Raw genomic sequence first — 25994 nt, forward strand, 5'->3', positions numbered from 1 at the left:
GACAAGTGAGCCTTCAACCCTCCACAAGGTAGCTCAGAAGGTTAACATAGTGAATGTATGCATGTGTTATCTCTCTAGTTGCACAAGTGTTTAACTTACAATAATGGGTCACAATTCCCATCCAATATACTGTATTTGTGTAGAACAAGAACTTAAACAAGTAGGCGGCCAGTACAAGCATAACTTTAGTGAACTATTTACAGATAACATACAGTGCCTTTGGAAATTATTCAGACCCCTTGACTTCTTCCACATTTTGTTATGTTACAGCCTTATTCTAAAATTGATTACCGTAATTTCCGGACTATAAGCCGCTACTTTATTCCCACGCTTTGAACCTTGCGGTTTATACAATGACGTGGCTAATTGGATTTTTCCCACTTTCACAAGATTCATGCCGCCAAAAAACTGAGCACCGTCACATAATGTGACGTAAATCGAGCGCGCTCAAACTTCCCATCATTCTGATTACAGTAGTCATTTTGTCACCCTCATCATGGCAAAGACACGGAGAAATGCATATGATGCAGCTTTCAAGTTGAAGGCAATCGATCTGGCTGTTGGAAAAGGAAATAGAGCTGCTGCACGGGAGCTTGGCCTTAATGAGTCGATGATAAGACGTTGGAAACAGCAGCGTGAGGAACTGACTCAGTGCAAAAAGACAACAAAAGCTTTCAGAGGGAAGAAAAGCAGATTGCCCAAAGTATTTGCAGCTACTCGACATCAGTGTAAATCGTGCATTTAAGGTGGCGCTCCGTGTTCAGTGGGAGGCTTGGATGACAAGTGGGGAGAAATCCTTCACTAAAACGGGCCACATGCGAAGAGCAACTTATGGTCAAGTCTGCCAGTGTGTCCTGACAGCGTGGAGCATTGTCAAAAAATCCACTATCATCAACGGGTATCGAAAGGCTGGACTGCAGCGTGTTGAAGAGGGCAGCATGAGCACAGCGGGGAATTTGCCTCCGGATGAAAGTGACGAGAGCGACAATGAAAACAATCCAACATCGGATGAAGCAATTCTGAGGCTATTCAACTCCGACACCGAAGGAGATGACTTCAGTGGTTTCAGTGCACAGGAGGAGGAAGATAGTGACCAATTACTTTCTTGGTAGGCTACTGTTTACTGCTATTTTTTAAATTTTTGTTACAAGTCGTGTTTCGTTAAAGCCTATTTATTCTTGTTACAAGCTGTGTTTCGTTTAAAGGCTGTGTAAGTTCATTTGTTTCAATGTACCGGTAGGCACCTGCGGCTTATAGACATGTGCGGCTTATTTATGTACAAAATACATATTTTTTAATAAATCAGTGGGTGTGGCTTATATTCAGGTGCGCTTAATAGTCCAGAAATTACGGTAAATCGTTTTTCCCCCTTCATCAATCCCAATAGTAACAAAGCAAAATATATGTATATCACATTTAACCTCTTGCAGCTCCCCCTACTTTGTGCAATTTCCACCTGAAGACATACCCAAATCTAACAGCCTGTAGCTCAGGCACAGAACCAAGGATATGCATATTCTTGGTACCATTTGAAAGAAAACACTCTGAAGTCTGTGTAAATGTGAATTGAATGTAGGAGAATAACACACAATAGATCTGGTTTAGATAAAACAATGAAAAAAAACATACGTTTTGCTACACCATGGTGCTACCCTACAGAGTGCTGCTGAGGCTACTGTAGAACTTCATTGCAAAACAGTGTGTTTTAATCAATTATTTGGTGACGTGAATATATTTACTATAATTTGATCTAAAAAGGATAATGTTTTTAATGTTTCACTATTTTAAGTTGCATGTTCTTTTGCCCTCAGAACAGCCTCAATTTGTCTGGGAATTGACTCTACAAGGTGTCGAATCCGTTTCAAAGGGATGCTGGCTGATGGTGACTCCAATGGCTAGATGTCGTTTGGGTGGTGGACCATTCTTGATACACATGGGAAACTGTTAAGCGTGGAAAACCCAGCAGCTTTGCAGTTCTTCACACAGTCAAATCAGTGTGCCTGGCACCTACTACCCTCTGAATGGCATACATACACAATCCATGTCTAAATTGTCTCAAAGCTAAAAAATCCTTCTTTAACCTGTCTCCTCTCCTTGTATTTAACAGGCAACATCAATAAGGGATCATAGCTTTCATCTGGATTCACCTGGTCAGTGTGTCATGGAAAGAGCAGGTGTTCCTAATGTTTTGTACTGTGCGTAACTATATTTTTGCACATTTTGTTATACAACGTGACTGTACTGATCGCTACACTGATTCATTGGGACACAGCTTGGATTATAAACTTGGTTTGTTAGAACTTCTGGCTGCAATCCCATTAACGGGATCGATATGACAACAGCCAGTGAAAGTGCAGGGCGCCAAATTCAAAACAACAGAAATCTGTTGTAATTAAAATTCCTCAAACATACATGTATCTTATACCTTTTTAAAGGTAATCTTGTTGTTAATCCCACCACAGTGTCCGATTTCAAATAGGCTTTACAGCGAAAGCACCACAAACGATTGTTAGGTCATCACCAACTCACAGAAAAACACAGCCATTTTTCCAGCCAAAGAGAGGAGTCACAAAAAGCACAAATAGAGATAAAAATGAATCACTAACCTTTGATGATCTTCATCAGATGACACTCATAGGACTTCATGTTACACAATACATGTATGTTTTGTTTGATAAAGTTCATATAAAAAAATCTGAGTTTACTTTACGTTACGTTCACTAGTTCCAAAAACATCCAGTGATTTTGCATAGCCACATCAATTCAAACAGAAATCATAAATGTAGATGAAAATACAAGTTATACACATGGAATTATAGATATACCTCTCCTTAATGCAACCGCTGTGTCAGATTTTTTTTTTAACTTACAGAAAAGGCAAACCATGCAACAATCTGAGACGGTGCTCAGAAAAGAAAAAAAATGTATCCGCCATGTTGGAGTCAACAGAAATCAGAAATAACATTATAAATATTCCCTTACCTTTGATCTTCATCAGAATGCACTCTCAGGAATTCTAGTTCCACAATAAATGCTTGATTTGTTCGATAATGTCCATTATTTATGTCCAAGTAGCTACTTTTGTTAGGGCTTAGGTATACAAATCGAAACGCTCGTGCAGGTCCAGCATAACGTCGGACAAAAACTTCAAAAAGTTATATTACAGGTCTTAGAAACATTTCAAACTAAGTATAGAATCAATCTTTATCATAAATCTTCAATATAGTTCCAACCGGAGTATTCCTTTGTCTGTAGAGAAGCCATGGAATGCAGGTCGCTATCATGTGAATTGCGCGTGACCAGCCCTTGGCTATGCCTTGGCTTTCTGGTTGTTTAGGATTCAAACCTTCACAAAACAGCCTAATGCATAATTTCCATGGTTTTTACACTGGAAGGGGATTATGCAACATTATTATACAACATAATACAGCATAACAGTGCAATACAAGTAAAGTAAAAATGCACAATAATGACAAATGGCAACATAAATAGTGTAGTTAGTATTTATTTAATATTAACAGCTGATTTTCCAAAGAGAAGCGAAAAACCAGAAACTCCTTTAAGCCAATATGGTGTAAACTGGGGGGGAAAAATCCCTGATCTCTTTTAACAAGACAATCAAGCACGCTCCTGGGAGATAAACAAATAGTCAACATGTAGCCTACCCATGAACTATTTACATACATTATTGACTGTCCAATTTGGTGGCTCGGAGAGCAAGGCATGAAGTGGCACAAACTGCTCTGTGTTCTGCAACAACAGAGGGCCTGTGCTACTTTTCCCCTTTCCATCCTAGTCATCCACCTCAATGAAAACAACTTAGGATACACCAAGAGCATGGCACTGGTGCTGCCCAAGTGTGGATTTAGAGGTGGTCATCCACAACGGTGGTCTTCTGTGATATTGTGCAACGGAGAAGCTGGATGTTCCAGTGGTACCAGAAGATAAACATTTTGAGGGCCTGGCGTGGCGTCAATCACCTAGTGTATGCATTTTAGGGAACACAATCCGCCACCCTGCCATTAAGCAGTGTGTCCCTGGGATGTACTGTAGGGGGCAATGGCATTCCTTGAGCGTTGATCTCTCCAGTCTCCACTGTTCTCTCCTCCATAGTAGCAAGACTAAGAAGGGTTAAATTGCAGCCTGCAATTCGTGCAAAAGCATATGGGCATTCCCAACATCAGCAGGAACCCCTCTTCATACTTCTATTGGGAGTTGGTGAGTAATCAAGGGCTGATTGCTCACCAGCTGTGCAAGGCCCATAAAGCTGCCAGAAGGGCAGCACACAAGGGAGAGTGGGGAAGAAAGGACTCCTGTATAGTTGGGGACGGTTGCAGAGGTATGAGGATGGAGTTCATCCTCATACCTCTGCCCTTCTGGCAGCTTTATGGGCCTTGCACAGCTCCCAATCAGTCCAATTAGTCCTGGACAGAGAGCCCGTCGAGAACTGGCACGTCCAGCAGATGGAGCCATCGCCTCGTGATGTATACTCCGTCTGTCACCAGGCCTCGAAGAGTCTCCCCCTGGTGGCTGACCTCCTGTACGCCACATGGTCGATAAACCCCACAGAAGAAGAGGCGGGGCTGACGATACCGTTAGATAGCTAGGACAACAGTAGACAGTGTCCTTCGCTCCCGCCTGTTGGGCACTGTTTTCACGCAGTTCTGATAACTATGGTGATGACAGGTGTTCGGCAGGCTTTAGCGAAGGACACCGGGTGGGATAGGCAGCCATGCACAACTTCAACACCATCATCAAGTTTGTTGACGTCACAACAGTGGTAGGCCTAATCACCGATGGCGAGGAGTCAGCCTACAGGGAGGACCAAGGAGCTGATCGTGGACTATAGAAGAAAGAGGGGAGAGCACGTCCCCCATCCACATCAACGGGGCTGTTGTGGAGCGGGTCGAGGGCTTCAAGTTCCTTGACGTCCACATCACTAAGGACTTAGCATGGTCCACACACACCCGCACAGTCGTGAAGAGGTCACGGCAGCGCCTCTACCCTCCCAGGAGGCTGAAAATATTTGGCATGGGCCCTTGGATCCTCAAAACGTTATACAGCTGCACCATCGAGACCATCTTGACTGGCTGCATCACCGCTTGGTATGGCAAATGCACTGCGCTTGACCACAAAGCGATAGAGAGGGTGGTGCGGACAGCTCAGTACATCACTGGTGCCAATACCTCTATATCAGGTGGTGTCAGAGGAAGGCCCCAAAATATTGTTCACTCTGCTGCCATCTGGCAAACTACCGGAGCATAGGCTCTTGGACCAACAGGCTCCGAGACAGCTAATACCCCCAAGCCATAAAATTGCTAAATAGTCACTTTATGGTACCCAAACTATCTGCACTGATTCTATCTAAATCAAATTGTATTTGTCACATACACATGGTTAGCAGATGTTAATGCGAGTGTAGCGAAATGCTTGTGCTTATAGTTCCGACCATGCAGAAATATCTAACCAGTAATATAACTTAACAATTTCACAACAACTACCTTATACACAAGTGTAAAGGAATGAATAAAAATATGTACATAAAAAATATCTTTCACTGACCCAATGCACACTCACTCACACACACACTACATTGACACTCCCACAGAAAAACACTACATACGCACACGAGCATATCGACAAAACACACACTGTACATACACATTACACACACTCATAACCACATACACTTTCACACGCATAATTTGCTGCTGCTACTCTGTTCTTTATTTTATTATTGTTATTATTATTATCTATGCTGATGCCGAGCCACTTTACTCCTTCTTCATGTACATATCCACCTCAAATACCTCATACCTCTCTGCACATTGATCTGGTAAAGGTACTCCCTGTATATAGCTCAATTCGTGTGCATTTCATTTGATTCCTTGTGTTACTATTTTAGCATTTCACAGTAAAGTCTTCACCAGTTGTATTTGGCAAATGTGACAAATCATATGTATTATTATTATACAGGAATCAATGGGATGCAACGTTAGGTAGCTACATTGCTAAGCAGGCCAGGTTGAGTAGTTTATGGAGTAACGTTAGATAAACTATGCCCATTGGATGTATTATACATTAGCAGTTTCCCAAAGTTTGGTGTTGACTATGAACTTTACTTAGCTAGCTAGCTAGCTGTGCTTTGTGGAAGAATGTGGGAGATATTGTCAGCTTCTGAAAGTACCACCCAAGTGAGAAAATAAACGCACTAATACACCAGAGTATATATCTGTAATTTCTGCATAAAGTTGTCACTAGTTGTTACACAGGATTTAGCTATTTAAAGTGAAGTGTATAACTTTATAGTTATCTTTGAGCAATTTCTATATAATTACCCATTACCAAGCGAAAATAGTATACCTACAAAAGATGCAACATGTAAAAATACAGTACATTTCTTGCAAAATAATAAAGATTTCTATTGTTAAGATTAATTAACACAAAAATAACTATTCTAGTGGTGACTCTAATCTGTAGCCTATAGTAGGACTAGCCTAGATAGCTAATTTAGTCAAATGGGATAGTCTATTTCTTCCCCTTTTAACAATACAAGTAACAAGGGAAATTGACAACTCTGACTTTCTTGTAAGCATTTCCCATCCTGAGACCTTGTGGGAATCTGTAGCTCGTTGTTGTGTTATCCAGCTAGCATTAATAGTACTTGCTAACACTAAGTTAGCAAGTGTTTAGCTACATTGAAAAGGAACTACGTTATTCAGTGTATTGACACACGTAGCTAGCTAGGTCACGTTAAGATGCTGGGTGCGTCTTACGTAATACCCTTGGGTAACAGATACCCTGAGAACAAGGTTCAGGGAAGATAAGACCATCGACCCCAGCTAACGTTAGCTAGCGAGTAGCAACCATAGCATATTTCCACCTAACTTGGTAGCTAAACAGATTGCATAGAAAGTATATTCTGTAGACAGTAACTAGCTAGCTCGCTAGCCTAGATGGTAGCCCAACAATAATGCCAGCTAGCATTTGCTAGCTAGCCAGCTACAGTTAGCTGTCTAGCCAACACTAGGCTAGCTAGCCCAATATTGGACTAAATCTTACTTTCTCTCATTTGCAGATGTTTTTGACCTACAACACCTTTTTTCTTTCGTGGCAATCATTTGTGGTAGACAAATTATGACAATCGTATTAATTGTTTAGCCCTGGTTATATGATTGGGTCTATTGGTTGCTATAATGCAATACATATTTGCTATATGACATGTTTTATAATTAATTTTATAATTCCATATATAATTACTGTAACTAATGACCCCTTAAAATGAAGTGTTACTAAACTTTCCATAGCAACATATAGCTAGCTTCCTTTTCTTGTAACTTGCCTCATCTGACTGGTGTTCGCTAGCTACTAGTGCTGTGGCTCTTGTTTTAGAACTCTTAAGATTCAGCTGAAAATATGTAAACATTGTCAAAAATGCTACAAATAGGTAGCACATAATTGATTCTCAATGGACAGAATGAGCACGTGAGAGCTATAAATTATAAATGTAATCAAAACTGTTGCCCCTACAAACTTATTCAGCTCGAAAGATAGCAATTCTAATGGCCACTTTATGGACGCTGTAGTCTTGTTTTTATCCAACGCCTAGATATTGAGCTAGGTCGGGGCAAGAAATTGTATTTTCTTCCTAATGCAAACGACCCTGTTAAAAATCTGGTATTTGGTTCTCGGTAACGGTTGGATAGCTCATGACAAGAGAAAGGGGAGTGTTGTGTACCTCTGATCAAGTTGATTTGCACATTTTCATCGACATTGGTGTCAAATTGACTTAGTTATGATAGGGAGATTTTAATTTAACATTGAGCTTCAACCAATGCATATACTATTGTGGGGTCGATACAATAAATACAACAATCTTTGATTTTGCATTAAATAAGATCAGTTGAAACAGCTAGTGTTGTCATTCTGTGACTATTGTTCCAACAAGTTGACTATTTGTTACACATACCACCACAGTGTAGCGCACCATTTTCCAGTCAATTTATTTGTGAAGTACAAAACGGTTTCCCTCTGTAGCTTACAACAGTAATTCTCTTGAACTCATTTTTAGGAGACCCCCAGGAGGGTGCATGTTTTGTTCTAGCCGAGCATTCAACTGGCAGGAGACCGTTCATGGTATTTGTTATTCAAAGCAATGTGGCCCAATAGAGAAATCACCAAAACAAAGACAGTTTGTGATAAGATAGTGTGTAAATACAATACATTTATACAATATTTCCAGAGAGAAATCCATATCCTTGTGTTGTATATTCTTCATAGTTTTTCAGTATAAAAATAAACTTTGATAAAACAATTAAATCATACATAATAATCCACCATATCAAAGTACATGTTTTAAAACAACATTCCTTCCCAAAATATGGTGTAACATCTTTGTGCTTATGATGACATAGAATTCAATGTGAATTCTCTATATGATAACACTGTAAAATGTTACAGTTCCCTCTCCTTGATCTGAGGGCTTTGGGTTGCTCCATTTTTCTGTGGGATGACTTGAATTTCAGGATCCTCTTCTGTTTTGATGTTTGTTGTTGTCATCGTCTCTGTTGCCATGGGTTCCTCAACGACATACTTTGTGAATCTGATGTTAAAGAGTCCTAGAAAAACAGGTATTTTTACCAAGTGGAACATATAAAATGTCCTACCATTTGAGCACATATTAGACATAGGCCTTATAATTGGTCTTTTTTTGTCATTGTGCTGTTTCATTGGCTGCAGTCTTTATTTTATATGGCATGTCCAAGAAATCACACATTGTAGGATGCAAATTATTACCGTTGCCCCTTCTTCCTCGAGATTGTTTCTCTTCATTGCTTGATTTTGATCTGTTGCTTTCCACAGATTGATCCGAGTCGTCATTTTCTGTAATGATCAAAACTATGATAATTTCAGAATAATTACTTAGTTTAAGATAAGAATAATTAAAAGTTTAAGATTTAGTGGCAGGCATACATATAAACCATAAATCAGGGGCGCACAACTCAAGTCCTTGAGGGCAGCAGGTCTATGTGTTTGGTTAATATCAACTGATCCAAGTGCCAGGGAGAAAGAACAACCAACAGGAGCAAAATTCCAGTTGAGGACTAGAGTTATGCACACCTGCCATAAACCAAAGATGATAGGTAAAGATGACCAAACATGATAAGTGATGAGGAGATCCTAAACAGTGAAGTGTCCTGGTCTCTAGTTACCTTTCTTCCAGAGTATGTGAGCCCTCCTCAGCTTGATCACGAAGAGCGAAACAACTACGAGCAGACCAAGAATGAGGCCTGTCACAAGGAAGATGAGCAACAGCGCACTTCCTCCAGTTCCTTTCTGCGTCTCCATATCATTGAAGAAGCTTCCTGTGAATGAGACCATCAGTGCAAATGTAGCCTCTTCTACTGTAGCCTTACATCCATGTCTGGCTTATACAGCACCTGAACATGACTCACTTAACCAGATCTGTATGCACGTAGAAAAATAGTAAGACTGTCTTACCTTTAGCATTGCTGGAGTTGTGTCCTGTGCCATTATGAGGTGTGTTCTCTGTTGTCTGGGACACTGATAACCAATCTACAGGGAATTGCAGGGGAATGAATGGCAGCTGATCTAGACAGTACAGTCACATTATTCGGGAGGATATGGAGTGTATTTGTGGATAAAATGTGTGATTCAATTTAATTGAATTGGAACTAATGAAATACTATTGGATGCTGGTATGATGCCCATCTGTAGTGATAGAGAGTCACCACTAGGTGGAGAAGCAGCCTACTGAGTAACTATTAAGCCTAGCTGGCGAGGATACTTAAATTAATTCCCATACAATGCTAGCTATGATTTGTCCTGTTCTTAGCAGCAGTGTTGCTGCTGCCGCTGCTGTCATTAGCAAGTGTGTACCCTGTAGCTTCAAACACTGGCTGAGCTGAATGAGGAAATTAATTTCTTTTACATGCCGCCCCATTACAGTGTATTTCATTTTCACTCACTGATTGTACCACAGATGAAAATGTTCTAATTCAAGTCAATATGTATAACAACAACCTTAAATGAACTACAAATAAAAGCACAAGCCGAAGTTCTGCCTGAATCTTTTACTGAGATTCACTATTGAGGACCTACAGTGCATTCGGGAAAGTATTCAGACCCCTTGACCTTTTCCACATTTTGTTACATTAAAGTTTTGTTCTAAAATTGATTTAAATATTTTCCCCTCATCTATCTGAACACAATACCCCATAATGACGAAGTGAAAAGAGCTTTTATACATTATTGCAAATGTATAAAACCTGTCAAAACAGAATAACCTTATTTGCATAAGTAAAAGGTAATATACATAAGACCCTTTGTTATGAGACTTAAAATTGAGCTCAGGTGTATCCTTTTTCCATTGATCATCCTTGAGATGTTTCTTCAACTTGATTGGAGTCCACCTGTGGTAAATTCAATTGATTGGACATTATTTGGAAAGGCACACACCTGCCTATATAAGGTCCCACAGTTGACAGCGCACGTCAGAGCAAAAACCAAGCTATGAGGTCGAAGGAATTGTCCGTAGAGCTCTGAGACAGGATTTTGTCGAGGCACAGCTCTGGGGAGGTGCACCAAACAATTTCCCCAAGAACACAGTGGCCTCCACCATTCTTAAATGGAAGAAGTTTGGAACCACCAAGAACCCGATGGTCATTCTGACAGAGCTCTAGAGATTCTCTGTGGAGATGGGAGAACCTTCATCAGGCCAAAGGACAGATTTCCTCCGTCTAATGTCCATTGCTCTTGTTTCTTGGCTCAAGCAAGTCTCTTCTTCATATTGGTGTCCTTTAGTAGTGGTTTCTTTGCAGCAATTTGACCATGAAAGCCTGATTCCTGAAGTCTCCTCTGAACAGTTGATGTTCAGATGTGTCTGTTACTTGAACTTTGAAGCAATTATTTGGGCTGCAATCTGAGGCTGGTAACTCTAATGAACTTATCCTCTGCAGCAGAGGTAACTGGGTTTTTCTTGCCAATGCTGCCCCTCATGAAGCTGGTTGATAGAATGCTAAGAGTGTGCAAAGCTGTCATCAAGGCAAAGGGTGGCTACTTTGAAGAATCTAAGATATAAAATATATTTTCCATATGTGTTATTTCATAGTTTTGATGTCTTCACTATTATTCTACAATGTAGAAAATAGTAAAAATAAAGAAACCCTGGAATAAGAAGGTATGTCCAAACTTTTGACTGGTACTGCATGTAAATATAATATCAGTTCATTTTGTATAAATTAGCAACAATTTCTTATAACCTGTTTTTGCTTTGTCATTATGGGGTATTGTGTAAGGGAAAAAAGAGATTTAATCAACTTTAGAATAAGGATATAACATAACAAAATATGGAAGTCTGAATACTTTGCAAATGGACTGTATATTGTTAATATTGCTATTGACTCCCGTTTCAGGAAACAGACTGCTGTGGTTTTGCACCTAACCAGTGTTCACAAAACATGTGTAGATTCAACCTCAAGGCACCATGGCTGTTCTGTTCTTCCGTATATGCATTGTCTGTCTTGTCATGTCAAAACGATCAGTAAGTCATATAGTTTGTTTTTAATAATGAATATTAATATTTTTTACGTACTGTGAGTGCTGAGTTGTAAGTCAGGAGTTGATGCTGGTGATCCTTCTGTATTGGGCCAATTTAAGGCTGTAGCTGTTGGTGTTTCTGTTGACACCTGTGTACTATGCCAACGGGAGGCTGTTGTTGTTACCTCTGTTAGACCTGTACTGAGCCAATGAGAGGCTCTCGTAGTGGAGTGTGATTCCTCAGTGGCTATAAGATAAAAGGGAATTTCAGTTGTACAATTCAAACCATGTTCAGAAATGACAATTGTATCTTGGTAAGACTTTTGGTCGCTATTATGAAGTGCTTATATATATATATATATATATAGTTATAGTGCAGCTCAAATAACTTGAAGTGAATAATACGATCTATCTGAATATTTTTGTAGAAATGTGACTTTGGGATGCCAGTGTATTCCTCCCTACAGAGAGAGTAAATCACATGATGTTTGTGTTGTCAAGATACCCTAGTGTGGCGTTCTCATGGCATATTTTAAAGTGAGGAAAGTACCAACAGTGTGACTGTGCACTGAAACCACAAAAGTAAACACTTTCCTTTCAATGTTCCTCAAATAGACCATTGCAAGCAGAACTACATTTAAAAATAAGGTAGACTTGCTTTTTATTCTTTGTTGGATATTTCCACCTTACTCTCAAGGAGGTAATCTGAGATTTATGTATTGTCATTGATCGTCCCCATAAATTCAACCTCCCATTGTGTGGATGCCATCTCGACAACTAATCAAATAAAAGGTCAAAAGTGGGAACAAAAAAAATGTAGTACTTACGATTCTGCCCAATTTTCACAAAATTCATCAGGGATGAATTGTGTAAGGCTGGATGGCGAACAATGCATTTCAATGTGACTCTCCTCTTGTAGGACTGAACATGCAAGATATCCAGGGAGGTATATGTGTTTTTGTCCAACAGATACTGAGGCTGAGCTAAATAACAGCAGAGAGGTTCAATTAACTTGACTGAAAGTGTAAAAATGTAATATGTAAAAGAACATCAACAGCCATCATCCTTATAATAGCTGACCTGCACTTTACAGGGACAATACAGATATTTCACTTCTCTTTATTTTGGAAGAGATCAAGGGGAATGTGTGTGGGATTTGGTTTCACAGGGGAAGTCTAAACCATTTTAAGGCATTTCCTTTTTTAAATGTTCTATATCTCATCACACAATTCTCAGTCTCCTACTCCAAGTCTTTTCCTATTCTATTTTTCACTTGTTTTATATTTATAATTCCCGCAAGCCACGACAATGGCTGTTATTATTTGTCAAATACAGTAGTGAATGACAGGGCAGGGAAGTGAACCCAGGTTAGTGGCATGAGAGGCAAACACCCTACACATCGTGCCAATATGGTTAATCCACTTGGTGGGAAATTGTAATGTGGCTCATATAGCAAGGATTGCTACTCTGCCCCCTCTGAACGGAAAGGCACATCTTTGTGTTTCAACCTACCGCTAACCCTTCATACGTCCGGCCGTGTGTTACGATAGCCTCACAGCCGTCATTGCACTTCTGACACCAATGTAGGGAAACGTGACTCATATAGCTAGGATCGCCACAATACTAATATGGGACTACACAATTCAGTTTGACTCTTCACTTTTCCTAATTGTTATGGAATAGGTTAGGAAGTTTAGTTCTTAGGAGCACAATTAGACACTACACTACCCCTTCCACACTCCATCCCCAGGTGGCAGTAGCAACTGGGTCAGGGGGTGTGCTCTGATAGGAAGTCTTAAGTGTTGGTTGAGCACAGGTGTGCACAGTAATCGATTCTAAACAATCTGATAGCTGCATAGATTTTTTATGAACTGGCGATAGTTCGAGTTTAAAGTGGAGGGAGTGCAGGGTTTAGCAGGTCTCTCAAGTAAGCTAAAAAGAGGTTTCGGATTGGAAAAGTTAAATATTTTCAGAAGAAGTCGGTAATTGGTTAAGGGAGGAGGATTTGGAGGGAAAGAGAGGAGGTTGAAAAGACTGAGGGAGGCAGAGGATGGGTTTCTATTTGTTGAAGCTAGCAATAACAAGGGAGAGGGTATGTTGAGGAAGATTTGTGTCAAGATCAAACAGAGTGAGCCAGATGCCAGTTTTGAGTTCTGGAGGAAAAATGGAAGGGGTAGAAGGTGTTGTAAGACATGGTGATGATAAAGACAAGGGATAGGCCAATGAGTGATCTATGTTTCAGTAAGGTTGGCTTCTTAGCGTTCATAGCAATGGTTATCAACTGTACCGCAGAGATGGAACAGAAAATAGATGTTGTGGTGGCAGATGCAGAGAAGTACTTGGGGCTGCGTGATTTGACTTCAGACTGCGTGGCAGGTTGACCAGCTGTTACTCGAGTGCAGCAAGGAGCCAAGGTAAATTGCTAGCTAGAATTCATCTTATCTGATAAAAAACAATCAATTTTAACATAATCACTAGTTAACTGCACATTGTTAATGATATTACTAGTTTAACTAGCTTGTCCTGTGTTGCATATAATCAATATAGTGGCTGTTAATTTATCATCGAATCACAGCCTACTTCGCCAAACGGGTGATGATTTAACAAAAGCGCATTCACGAAAAAAGCACAATTGCTGCACCAATGTACCTAACTATAAACATCAATGCCTTTCTTAAAATCAACACACAACTATATATTTTTTAAACCTGCATATTTAGTTAAAAGAAATTCATGTTAGCAGGCAATATTAACTAGGGAAATTGTGTCACTTCTCTTGGGTTCAGTGCAAGCAGTGTCAGCGTATATGCAGCAGTTTGGGCCGCCTGGCTCGTTGCGAACTGTGTGAAGACCATTTCTTCCTAACAAAGACCGTAATTAATGAGCCAGAATTTTACATAATTATGACAAAACACTTTTTTAAACCTTTATTTAACTAGGCAAGTCAATTAATAACCAAATGTTATTTTCAATGATGGCCAGGGAACAGTGGGTTAACTGCCTTGTTCAGGGGCAGAACGACAGATTTTTACATTGTCAGCTTGGGGATTCAATCTTGCAACCTTTCAGTTACTAGTCCAACACTCTAACCACCAGGCAGGCTACCTGCCGCTTCCAACATTGAAGGTTGTGCAATGTAACAGCAATATTTAGACTTAGGGTTGCCACCCGTTCGATAAAATACGGAACGGCTCCGTATTTCACTGAAAGAATAAACGTTTTCGAAATGATAATTTCCGGATTTGACTATATTAATGACCTAAGGCTCGTATTTCTGTGTGTTTATTATATTATAATTAAGTCTAAGATTTTATATTTGATAGAGCAGTCTGACTGAGCGGTGGTAGGCAGCAGCAGGCTTGTAAGCATTCATTCAAACAGCACTTTCCTGCGTCTGCCAGCAGCTCTTTACAATGCTTGAAGCACAGCTCTGTTTATGACTTCAAGCCTATCAACTCTCGAGATTAGGTTGGCAATCATCCAATAGTCAAAGGTATATGAAATACAAATGGTATAGAGAGAAATAGTCCTATAATTCCTATAATAACTACAACCTAAAACTTCTTAACTGGGAATATTGAAGACCACCAGCTGAGCAAGGAACTTAGACGTTAGCTTTTTTACATGGCACATATTGTACTTTTACTTTCTAATCCAACACTGTTTTTGCATTATTTAAACCAAATTGAACATGTTTCAATCATGATTGTGTCCCACTTGTTGTTGATTCTTACAAAAAAATACAGTTTTATATCTTTATGTTTGAAGCGTGAAATGTGGCAAAAGGTCGCAAAGTTCAAGGGGGCCGAATACTTTCGCAAGGCACTGTTTATATATAAATTGTCCGATTAATCGTTATCGGCTTTTTTTGGTCCTCCAATAATCGGTATCAGTGTTGAAAAATCATAATCGGTCGACCTCTAGTCAGTAATGCAACATAATGGATGCCAACTGTCGTTAAACTCCACCAAAGAAGAAGGTGTGGCAGCTGGCAGAGCCATGAGGCTGCTGGAGTTTAGTGCCCATGTGAACCTTTGGTTTGACTCTTTATGTATTCGGCATGCCATGTTTTTTTTGTTTTTGTGTGTATACAATTATTTGTTGGTCATGCACCGTTTTTGTTTACATAAATCACTTGGGCTGGCCAACCAAGGATTCAAGACAGAGCTGGCCCTGAACTTTAAGTTTGCCGTCTCCTGGAGCACATGCATTCAACACCTTTTCACATTAATGCACACTTCAAATCAGGTTACAGACCTACAGACCCTTTATTAGCTAGGCCTAAGGCCCCAGAATCAGTGAGTGTATCAAAATCAGTGTGTTAGCTCGGTGGTCTCGTAACATAATCCTTTGTCATTTTGGAGTCATAAAATCTATGAAATAAATCTAGAATGAAGGACACTTACCATACATTTCTAACCCACTCTCCAACAGCCATGAGATTTTGGGAGGGTGGCCATTTCCCACTGCAGAACATTTTATGGCAGTCTTTCCATTGTGTTCTGTTATCTCCAATTTTGGCTTACCTTGACAATGACAAAAAGAGTGATGTTAGGATTTTTGGTTTCAACTTAATTTGTTGGAAGTGGGAACAAGCCAAGCACTCTACCTCCTGTTCCAATATGAATATTCTACTAAATTAAGGGGAAGGCTATGTGCTTTCTTAATCCCTATAAACAGTGCTATTACAATATGTTACACTTACCCAAAACTGTCACATTAACCCACTTCACTACAGGCACTTTGTGAATGTAATGTAAACATGTGTAGAGGCCTCCATCTTTGAAGGTGACATCAGACACACTGACTGAAAAAACGGAGTCAGACAAGTTTATTATCTTGTAGCGCTTGTCCTTCAGGGCTGTTAGTGAAGATGGGGGAGAAAGGAGGCATGTTACAATATAACTCAACTACTTAAGATCCGAACAAAGATGTTACAATATGAGTAGGAAGAAACATATTTACTTGTATCATGTACAACTATTATCATTCTAGACAGCACTTTCATGGTAAAGTCTACACCCGTTGTATTCGACACGTGACAAATACAATTACATTTTTATTTTAATCAGCTATCGACATTAATAAAATAAAAATCCTGTATGTCTCATTTACTGGGCATCCAGTATACTTTCAAATTAAGATACTGCTTTGTTTTAGTATATAAAATACATCATAATAAATATCTATAAGTGGTATTATAAGATCCTCACCCTTCTGGTTATTAAAAAACATAACATGCCCATCAGGATTCTTCCATTCCACGTGGCTCCCTTCGGCATTTCTAATGCGACACTTCATGGTTAGTGTCTCACCCTCCATCACGGTCAAATGTTGCACTGCAATGGATCCTGCAATGGCAAATACCAAGGATTTAGTATAGGACATACTTTGATTGACATGATGGAAGGTTCCCATATGTGTGAGAGCAAAATTACAAGATTATGTTATAAATACTGTTATTCCATCAAATGGTTGTTTAATGCAACAGAATAGGGGGTTCTTAGAACTCTATTGTGTCTGTGTGAACTGAGATTGGGCCTCTGGGGGCTTAATGCTGACAGAAGATGTACAATGCGTTAGGTGATAAACCTAACAAAGCAAACAATTCCATAGCATGAGTTGGTGTTTGTGTGCTGGGAGGTACCAGGGTAGAGATGACTCCAGTATGGATAATTATGAGAGGAACCTTGTTTTGGGAGCCAGGCCCTGGTTTCTACACAATGAGAACAATCTTAACAGCAGATGCTGTCTGCTGTGAATTATTAGTATCTTTCATAGGAATCCCAACCTTGTGACCCATTCCATACTTCTTTTGTTTGTCATGTAGACTAAGGGGGTGTATCTTTGCTATAAAAAGGTGTTGTATTCTTTGTGTCGGGGCTCTCAATGAATCATCTAAGAGTGATTCGTCGACCAGCCATCGTTATTGTAGAGCACTCACATCATTCACTTGTGGGTGTGGTGTGACATGCTTTCCTTATAAATACGTGAATAAAGATTTTGTTTTAAGTATAACTCTGACTTGTGTGATAAGTTTGTCTCTCCTCATTTGATCATTCTAAAATTAACCACCACACATGATTTCAAGTTCACCTTACCTTTCAACAGCCCTTTCCTCTTTCTTACACATGCACAGTATGCCATGAACATAATATGATCATGGATGGACTGTATTGAAAAGCAATCATAAAGAGGAGATTTAGGGGTCGTAGACAGATGAATAAGTGGGCAGTGTAAATGAACTAGTTAAGACCTGAGTCAGACCCTTCATTTCTCATAGCTCTCACTCACAGCACTGTCCTACTTCTCAGTCTTCCCCTGGTCTCAGACTCTACCACTGGGGGCTACAGGGGAAACTGAAGGAGGTCGAGCTACCATTGTCAGGCTTGAGGTTATGGGAGGTGTGACAAACAACAATTTGAGGGGGGTGCATTTCCGCTGCACATACACCTACAGATTATGCAGCCAACCTTCTCTACTGCGGCTGACAGGAAATCAAATATAGTGTGGACAGTCACCGAAAACATGGGGGGTGTAAAAGAGAAAGCAAGGGGTTTGTGGTTTTCTTCACACTGTCTGTGTGAGCGTCATGTGTTCCTTTTTCCTATGCTACTGGTATGATGACTAGTGATAGGCCTACTTTATTTGGAAACATTAACTGTGGGGGCAAATTTACACTGATGTTGTTGGTGGGCTTGTAATGCATTAAAGGTTAACTGTTTTCATACATTGTGTGGGCTAGCAGAATATCACCTCATGATAGGGTCATGCTGTATATAGCACCGACTGAACAAAATACATTCCATGTGGGTGGTCCATGGAATTAGTGTATTTTATAATGAACCATAATGATTTTTAGACTTGTCTGCAATGATTGAATTCAAGGTTAATTATTTAATTAGGTATTTGAATCCCAATGAGAGCTGATGACCACCTAATGGTTAAAACGTTGTGATAATAAACACTCTTAGAGCATGTATTGCAGTATGCCGAGTCTTCCTTTTTGACAATTCCGAATAAACTGAATGACAAGACAATTGCTATCAATTTGAAAACCATCCTATATGATTAAAAAGTCACAATTTTCACTGTGATACAATCCTCAGAGCATTTGATCACGTCTATTATTTTTGTGTTGTCACAACTTTCAGTCTGTTTACAAGATGGTTATTTTAGCCATAAGACCTCAGGGAGTGTGGTATATGGTCAATATACCACGGCAAAGGGCTATTCTTATGAACTTTACCCAGTACCAGGACATTTTAGCCAATAACCCCCAAGCACTCATCAAAAAACACAAAGAAATGGTTAATTGGCCATAAATTCAACATTTTACAGTGGTCATCTCAGTCTCCGGAATTGTAACCCATTGAGCATACGATATAGCTCAGTATAGCAAGGGTGTCAATCATTTCGGACCCCACTGTAAATGCATCACAGCATCCGTCAAGAAAAAAGCAGTTCCATTCTAATTGATCTCACACACAGATGTAAAGAATTAGTAAGGAAACGTATAAAATGTAAAACATATATACAAATATGAATACAGCAAACATTGATTTGTGATATCTTACAAAAAAAACATTGAATGTCATTTCAATGTTGTGATCAAAACAGATCAGGCATATAACTCTGTCAAGCTGTATTGTATACATGTACCCTGCCTGGGTACTTTGTACTTCATTGTCTCAGAAACAATTACTTTCAGAGAAGTAGCCTACTCACCCCTTACAAACAAGACTAGGAAGCAAAGCTGCAGCATTAGTGCCATCTTGACTCTGTCAGATTCAGATGTGGACTCTCAGAGCCACTTCCTCTCGTGTCTTTATATGCTACATACACTACACTGGCTACAGTAAGGGGCCTTCCGTGACATCACAGTACAATTCATGGGGTTTCCACGCAACACTGAATACATTTAGTTTCGAGGGCATCCCGGGTAATATAATAGGTTGTTGATATCATGGGAAGAAAAATAATACAATGTTGATTGGATCATGAATTGACACATTTTAGGAATGTCTATTTCCTTTTCAATATGACATCTCTCTTGAAAGACATCACCATGCACCAATGTTGTAGCCTGGTGGAACCGTTTATTATTTTATTTTGTATTTACTTTTATTTAACCTTTATTTAACTAGGCAAGCAGTTAAGAACAAAATCTTCTGCACTGAGCTAAAGTGTAGAGCTGCCTCTTTCAAGGAGCGGGACTCTAACCCGGAAGCTTAAAAGAAATCCCGCTATGCCCTGGACTTCCTGACGGGCCGCCCCCAGGGGGTAAGGGTGGGTAACAACACATCCGCCACACTGATCCTCAACACGGGGGCCCCTCAGGAGTGCGTGCTCAGTCCTCTCCTGTACTCCCTGTTCACTCACGACTGCATGGCCAGGCATGACTCACCACCTGGGGTCAGTCCGTCAGGAAGTCCAGGATCCAGTTACAGAGGGAGGTGTTCAGTCCTGGGGTCCTAAGCTTGGTGATGAGCTTGGAGGGGACAATGGTGTTGAAAGCTGAGCTGTAGTCAATAAACAACATTCTCATGTAGGTATTCCTCTTATCTTGGTGGGTGAGGGCAGTCTGGAGTGCAATTGAGATTGCGTCGTTTATGGATCTGTTGGGGCAGTATGAAAATTAGAGTAGGTCTAACCAGCCTCTCAAAGCACTTCATGATTACAGATGTAAGTGCTACAGGGCGTTAGTCATTGTGGCATGAATGCTTAGAGTTCTTGGGAACAGAATTGATGTTGGTTATCTTAAAACGTGGGGTATCCGACTGGGACAAGGAGAGGTTGAAAATTACAGTGATGTCCAAATTACTTTATGTCCAAATTACTGCCCACTGTTCTGCGCATGCTCTGAGAACGCTCCATGGAATACCTTCGGGTCTGCAGCCTTACAGGTGTTGACCTGATTAACCTCTCTGGGATATGTGGGACGGTAGCGTTCCACCTCGCCAACAGCCAGTGAAAGTGCAGGGCGCCAAATTCAAAACAACAAAAATCTCATGATTAAAATTCCTCAAGCATACAAGTATTTTACACACTTTTAAAGATAAAATTCTCATTGATCCAGCCACAGTGTGTGATTTCAAAAAATGTTTTACAGCGAAAGCACCACAAACAATTATGTAAAGTCACCACCAACTCACAGAAAAACACAGCCATTTTTCCAGCCAAAGAGAGGAGTCACAAAAAAGCACAAATAGAGATAAAATGAATCACTAACCTTTGATGATCTTCATCGGATGACACTCATAGGACTTCATGTTACACAATACATGTATGTTTTGTTCGATAAAATGCATATTTATATCAAAAAAATCGAATTTTACATTGGCCCGTTACGTTCAGTAGTTCTAAAACATGTGGTGATTGTGCAGAGAGCCACATCAATTCACAGAAATACTAATCGTAAATGTTGATAAATACAAGTGTTATACATGGAATTAGAGATATACTTCTCCTTAATGCAACCGCTGTGTCAGATTTTTAAAAAACTTTACGGAAAAAGCAAACCATGCAATAATCAGAGTACAGCGTTCAGACAACAAAGCAGCCAAAAATATATCCGTCATATTGTGTAGTCAAAATTAGTCAGAAATAGCATTATAAATATTCACTTACCTTTGATGATCTTCATCAGAATGCACTCCCACGAATCCCAGTTCCACGATAAATGTTTGATTTGTTCGATAATGTCCATCATTTATGTCCAAATAGCTTTTTTTGTTAGCGCGTTTGGTAAACAAATCCAAACGCGCGTTCAGGTCCAGCCGAATGTCGGACAAAAAGTTCAAAAAGTTGTCAAACTAAGTATAGAACTTTTATCATAAATGTTCAATAATGTTCCAACCGGAGAATTCCTATATCTGTAGAAAAGCAATGGAACGAGAGCTAACTCTCTCGTGACCGTGCCTCAGAGCCCGTGGCACCCTGCCAGACACCTGGCTCAATCAGCTCTCATTCGCCCCCACTTCACAGTAGAAGCCTCAAACAAAGTTCTAAAGACTGTTGACATCTAGTGGAAGCCTTAGGAAGTGCAATATGTTCCCATTTACACTGTATATTGAGTTGAAAAACTACAAACCTCAGATTTCCCACTTCCGGGTTGGATTTCTCTCAGGTTTTCGCCTGCCACGTGAGTTCTGTTATACTCACAGACATCATTCAAACAGTTTTAGAAACGTCAGAGTGTTTTCTATCCAAATACTACTAATAATATGCATATATTAGCACCTGGGACAGAGTAGCAGGCAGTTTACTCTGGGCACCTTATTCATCCAAGCTACTCAATCACCAAGAAGTTTTAAAGACCTTACTTATTCAGAGAGCAAGATCACCCAATCCTCTGGGTCAGGAGAGTAGTGGGTTATGTAACGCTAGCCAGGGGTACCCTAGTATAAGGAGGTTCTTGGGAGCTGTGATCAAAACTAAGCGCATGAGTGATTCACATCAACCTGCAGTAGAATGGGATTGGTCTGATCTCCCACCTGGCCGGAGCATCAATTGAGGGCTTGAATCTGCAGAGAGATGGGACATTTCACGCAAGGGATTTGTAATTCTCTGGCGAAGTCTTGATCAATTAAATGATCTGCGACCCAGAGTCCACGAAGGCTTGAATCTGGTGCTGATGGTTGTACCAGTGGAGGGTTGCAGATTGTGACAGACGGTGACAGGGTAGCCGGGGGGTAACTGCACAGCTCGTCAGGATCTCCCCTTGTCCTGGTGAGCCCTGGCGTTTCCCGTCAGCTGTGGGCATGTAGCATGGAGATGACAGAGACCTCCGCAGTAGAGGCCGCAGCCTTTGTGCATGCCCATGTCACGCTCCTGTGGTTTCAGACGTGTGCATCCCAGCTGAATGGGCTCCTCAATGCTGCGTTTGGGGGGCTTGGGGTGCTCAGGAAACCGGGATGGTGTAAAAAAAATCGTTGTCTCACACGTTCTCGGAGACAGTTGTCAATCCTGATTGCCAGCGTTATCAGGGACTCGAGGTCCTCTCCCAGTTCCCGAGAGGCCAGTTCATCCTTGATGAAGTTAGACAACCCCTGGTGGAAAGCGGTGACCAGTGCCTCTGTATTCCACTCACTCTCGGCCGTGAGGGTGCGGAAGTCAATGGCGAAGCCAGCCACTAGTCTGGCCCATTGGCGGATGTTGAACAGTCGGTTGGCCACTTCCCTTCCACCGACAGGGTGGTCAAAGTCTCGTTGCAGCTCGGTAGTGAAGGCTTATATGGAGCTGCAGGATGGTGGCTGCTGTTCCCACACCGCCGTTGCCCACACCAGGGCCTTGCCAGAGAGTAGAGAAATTATGTAGGCGAGCATGGCCCGATCGGTGTGGAATGAGGAGGACTGTAGCTCGAACACCAGACAGCACTGTGTGAGGAACTCCTTGCCTCCTCCCGGGTGGCCGTCTGATAAGGGGATTATATGCTTAAAGGTAATGATTAAAATATTCCACTCTGAAACCATATAATTGTATGACATTTATTAGAATCATAAAACTATAATCTGATGATGGGTGTAGTTTTAGTCAGAATTAGAACAAGGACCTTTTGCTCCTTGTTCGTATGTAAGCAGGCTGCAAGTGTGAAACAAATGATAAGAGGAGCTATCGACAGACAAGTTATACTACTGTGTTCCTTATAGGACATTCTGTCCCCACCTGTGGAGTGGAGAAACTGTTAGGCTTGCAGAAGATTATGAAACATGTTGCAGATTAAAGAAACAATGTATCTGTGTAGTGGAAAAACACTGACTGTCTGAGCAAGGCATGGCTTAAGATTTGAACTTGTTTGTGTGTGTGTTATAAAGACTGTGTTTGCATTCTTGACTTTAGAGCGCTCTCGTGAATAAACTGTACTAACCTTTTGCATAAGCTGAGTCTTTGCTGAATTATTATTAAACCCAGGGTCTTACAAATCTCGGGGATTGGCCAAAGTTTGATTGTTAGTTATTATCATTGTGATTGAAAATTCTCGTGACAGCTTGGTCCTTCGAAGCCGGATTTCAATACCTGTTTTCTGTTCAATGTATTCTGGGTGTTAGACGCTAAAATATCCGGAGGAGTTTATATCTGGTGACCTGTCTTTAGAATTTTGTGTGGAGAAAATTGTTTTAAAGGGAACCAAGTATTCTGTGCATATGGAAGATAGGAATCGGGTATAAATTCAAATAGGAGGGGGGTCCGGAATGATTCCAAGATATCTGTGGCCACTACCAATATAAACTAGCTAAATGTTGAGACCTTAAACGTAAAATTGGTTGAAAGGCGAAATATAATAATAGAATTATGAGAGAGGAGGCATAATTATATTAATATAGGTCGCCTGTCTAAATACGCTTAGGAGGGGATGGTCAGATCTTTAGGAGGCGCCCATCTAGGTCTGATTATCCATTGAAGAAGGGAAGCCTAATATAGCGGGGTGAGGTACGAGATATTAACGTGTCAAAATCACAAGGAACAACAAAAAAATAGGCTGTTAACTAGGACTTTACAAACCCTGGGATATAGCTTATAAATTGTAGACGTCTGAGACCTAATGTCGATCGAAAGACAGCTCTATAGATAAAGTTTCAAGAAAGGAAAAAGCACACACATAGGAGGGACATACATACAGATCAATTGTGAGACACATAGGTTGTGAGAAGAGATCAGAGTTTTAAAAGCACACACATAGAATAAGAAGATAATTATTTGCGTGTGAGATAGATATATTGATCAGTCAAAAGTCACAAGGAACAACAAAGAATAAGTAGAACTTATGGTTGTATACGTGGGAGATAAAAATAATATATATCAGGATTCATACAAATAATGATTCTAAAATTCTAGGAAAGATTAACGGGAGGTATTTATCAACATAAGTTAAGGATAATAACGGTAGAAAGCACACATACATAGAAGGTGAAAAGCACATACACATAGATCGTGAGAAGAAGCAGAATAAGAAGGAAAGGTAATTGAATAACATGGGTGGTAAATCCTCAAAGGAGGTACAATAATTACCCGGGGATGAGAGGTACATCTAATGCCCAAAATGGAGAAAGAAGTATGACTTTGAGAGATGTCTAGATGTAGAAAAATTTGAATGAATGATCAATTAGAAACATAGGACATGTCTAGATAGTCAAGGGAAACAGCGGGTCGAGGGTTAGATACCTGGCTGTCTGAAGCCCGGAAAAAATAAGGTAAGAAGGCAAGTGTAGAGAAAGGGTGTATTGAGAATAGGAGTCGTATTTAAATAACTGAATCACAGAAGAGACAGTTTACCTATCTGCATTAGATTTAGGTATGGCGATAGAGTTGTGTCCACCGAAATGTTTTTATTCTAAAGGGTTGACTGAAGTATGTTATAAATTTGGCGATTTACATGTTACTTTTAAGTCTTGGACATTTCATAAGTGTGAAGCCGAAAGAGAAGAGAAAGTTGAAAAGTTTGGTTTTACTCTTACGATAGAGGTAAGGCAGAACGTTGTTTGAGTAGGGGTTATATTTTCACCTACTGGTAAGAATAGGTGAGTTAGTTGTGCTCGCTGGGCTATATTTGGCTGTAAGGGATTCAGGTCTGAATAGTTGAATCGTAAAAGTTTTGTGATAGTTTCTGATTATGAGTTAATTTTATTTTACAGGGACAGTGCACATTAATCACAGTTGTGTGTGTCTAATGGCAGGGGATCCCTATCAAGCACTTTGAGAGCCTGTTTGAAGACAGACAATGGGTTTTAATGTTGTAAAGCAAGCTTGGGCCAAATTAGTCAAGTAATATGTAAATTAGGGGAATTTCATAGATTTGAAGTACAGTATTGTATCCAATGGTAGCGAATGTTCAATTAAGTACATATAACCATTGAGGAGAACTAATGATTGGAGGGAGTACAATGCAATTATTATTATTATTAGGTTTTTTGTTTGTAGTCAATGTTTGGGTTTCTGAATTGATGTAGTATAATGAAATGCTGACCAAGTGGTTGTGTTTTTTTTCTGGGAAAAGGAGTGCTTCATTGTCTCTCTTTGGAATGTTTTCTGGGGCTGTAATCTTGGAGGGAGCGAGTGAGATAGAGGCATATTTCTACCAAATTGAAGAAACCTGGAAATGTTTGTTGTTTTTAACCTAGGGGTTGCAAATACCCACACGCAAGAAATAGTGTATAACTATTAGTTGATATTTAAAAAAAAAATACTGTTTGGATTGGTATGTTCTAATTCCTTTGGGTTTGAGGAGTTTTCCATTTTTCCTAGAACCACGATATCTTAAAGGGGTACACACACATATGGAATTTTAGAAGTTTTATTTTCTGAGTTTTAATTAAACACGTGAATTCTTTTGATAAAGGAATGTTCTGGGAACCTGGGATACAACATGTAGAAAATGTTTGACAGTTTTTCTTTAATTTGTCTAATATATTAAGAAACATTTCTTTGAAGGGGTG

At 40.1% G+C, this 25994-nt stretch overlaps 1 protein-coding gene across 4 annotated transcripts; it reads right to left on the minus strand.

Moving 5' to 3' along the window:
• Window positions 1–7979: 7979 nt before the first annotated feature.
• On the minus strand, window positions 7980–19383 carry LOC109892875 (cytotoxic and regulatory T-cell molecule). Of its 4 annotated transcripts, none has more exons than XM_020485728.2 (10): window positions 19288–19383; window positions 16773–16910; window positions 16265–16366; window positions 15966–16085; window positions 12387–12542; window positions 11615–11806; window positions 9502–9576; window positions 9213–9365; window positions 8797–8898; window positions 7980–8618 (listed from the first exon to the last, which is right to left on the minus strand). In XM_020485728.2, the coding sequence occupies exons 1-10, from the start codon at window positions 19331–19333 to the stop codon at window positions 8455–8457; spliced, it is 1248 nt and encodes a 415-aa protein (XP_020341317.1). In that variant the 5' UTR covers window positions 19334–19383; the 3' UTR covers window positions 7980–8454. The 4 variants fall into 4 exon arrangements, with proteins under 4 accessions (XP_020341317.1, XP_031682641.1, XP_020341316.1 ...); XM_031826781.1 differs by having other exon boundaries at window positions 8797–8883; window positions 19288–19376; XM_020485727.2 differs by having other exon boundaries at window positions 8797–8883; window positions 16265–16420; window positions 19288–19376.
• Between the last annotated feature and the right edge of the window lie 6611 nt (window positions 19384–25994).

This window comes from Oncorhynchus kisutch, linkage group LG6 (assembly GCF_002021735.2).
Source record: "Oncorhynchus kisutch isolate 150728-3 linkage group LG6, Okis_V2, whole genome shotgun sequence".
In the NCBI taxonomy this organism is placed as follows: Eukaryota; Metazoa; Chordata; class Actinopteri; order Salmoniformes; family Salmonidae; genus Oncorhynchus; species Oncorhynchus kisutch.

Bases quoted from the DNA above. Each gene is read 5' to 3' on its own strand.
- LOC109892875 (XM_020485726.2), bottom strand. From the start codon at position 19,333: ATGGCACTAATGCTGCAGCTTTGCTTCCTAGTCTTGTTTGTAAGGG. The intron at 16,086-16,264 runs GTAAGTGTAACA...GTCATTGTCAAG, and splicing joins GGTTAATGTGACAGTTTTGG to GTAAGCCAAAATTGGAGATA. The intron at 11,807-12,386 runs GTAAGTACTACA...TTTATCTTATAG, and splicing joins TGTGAAAATTGGGCAGAATC to CCACTGAGGAATCACACTCC.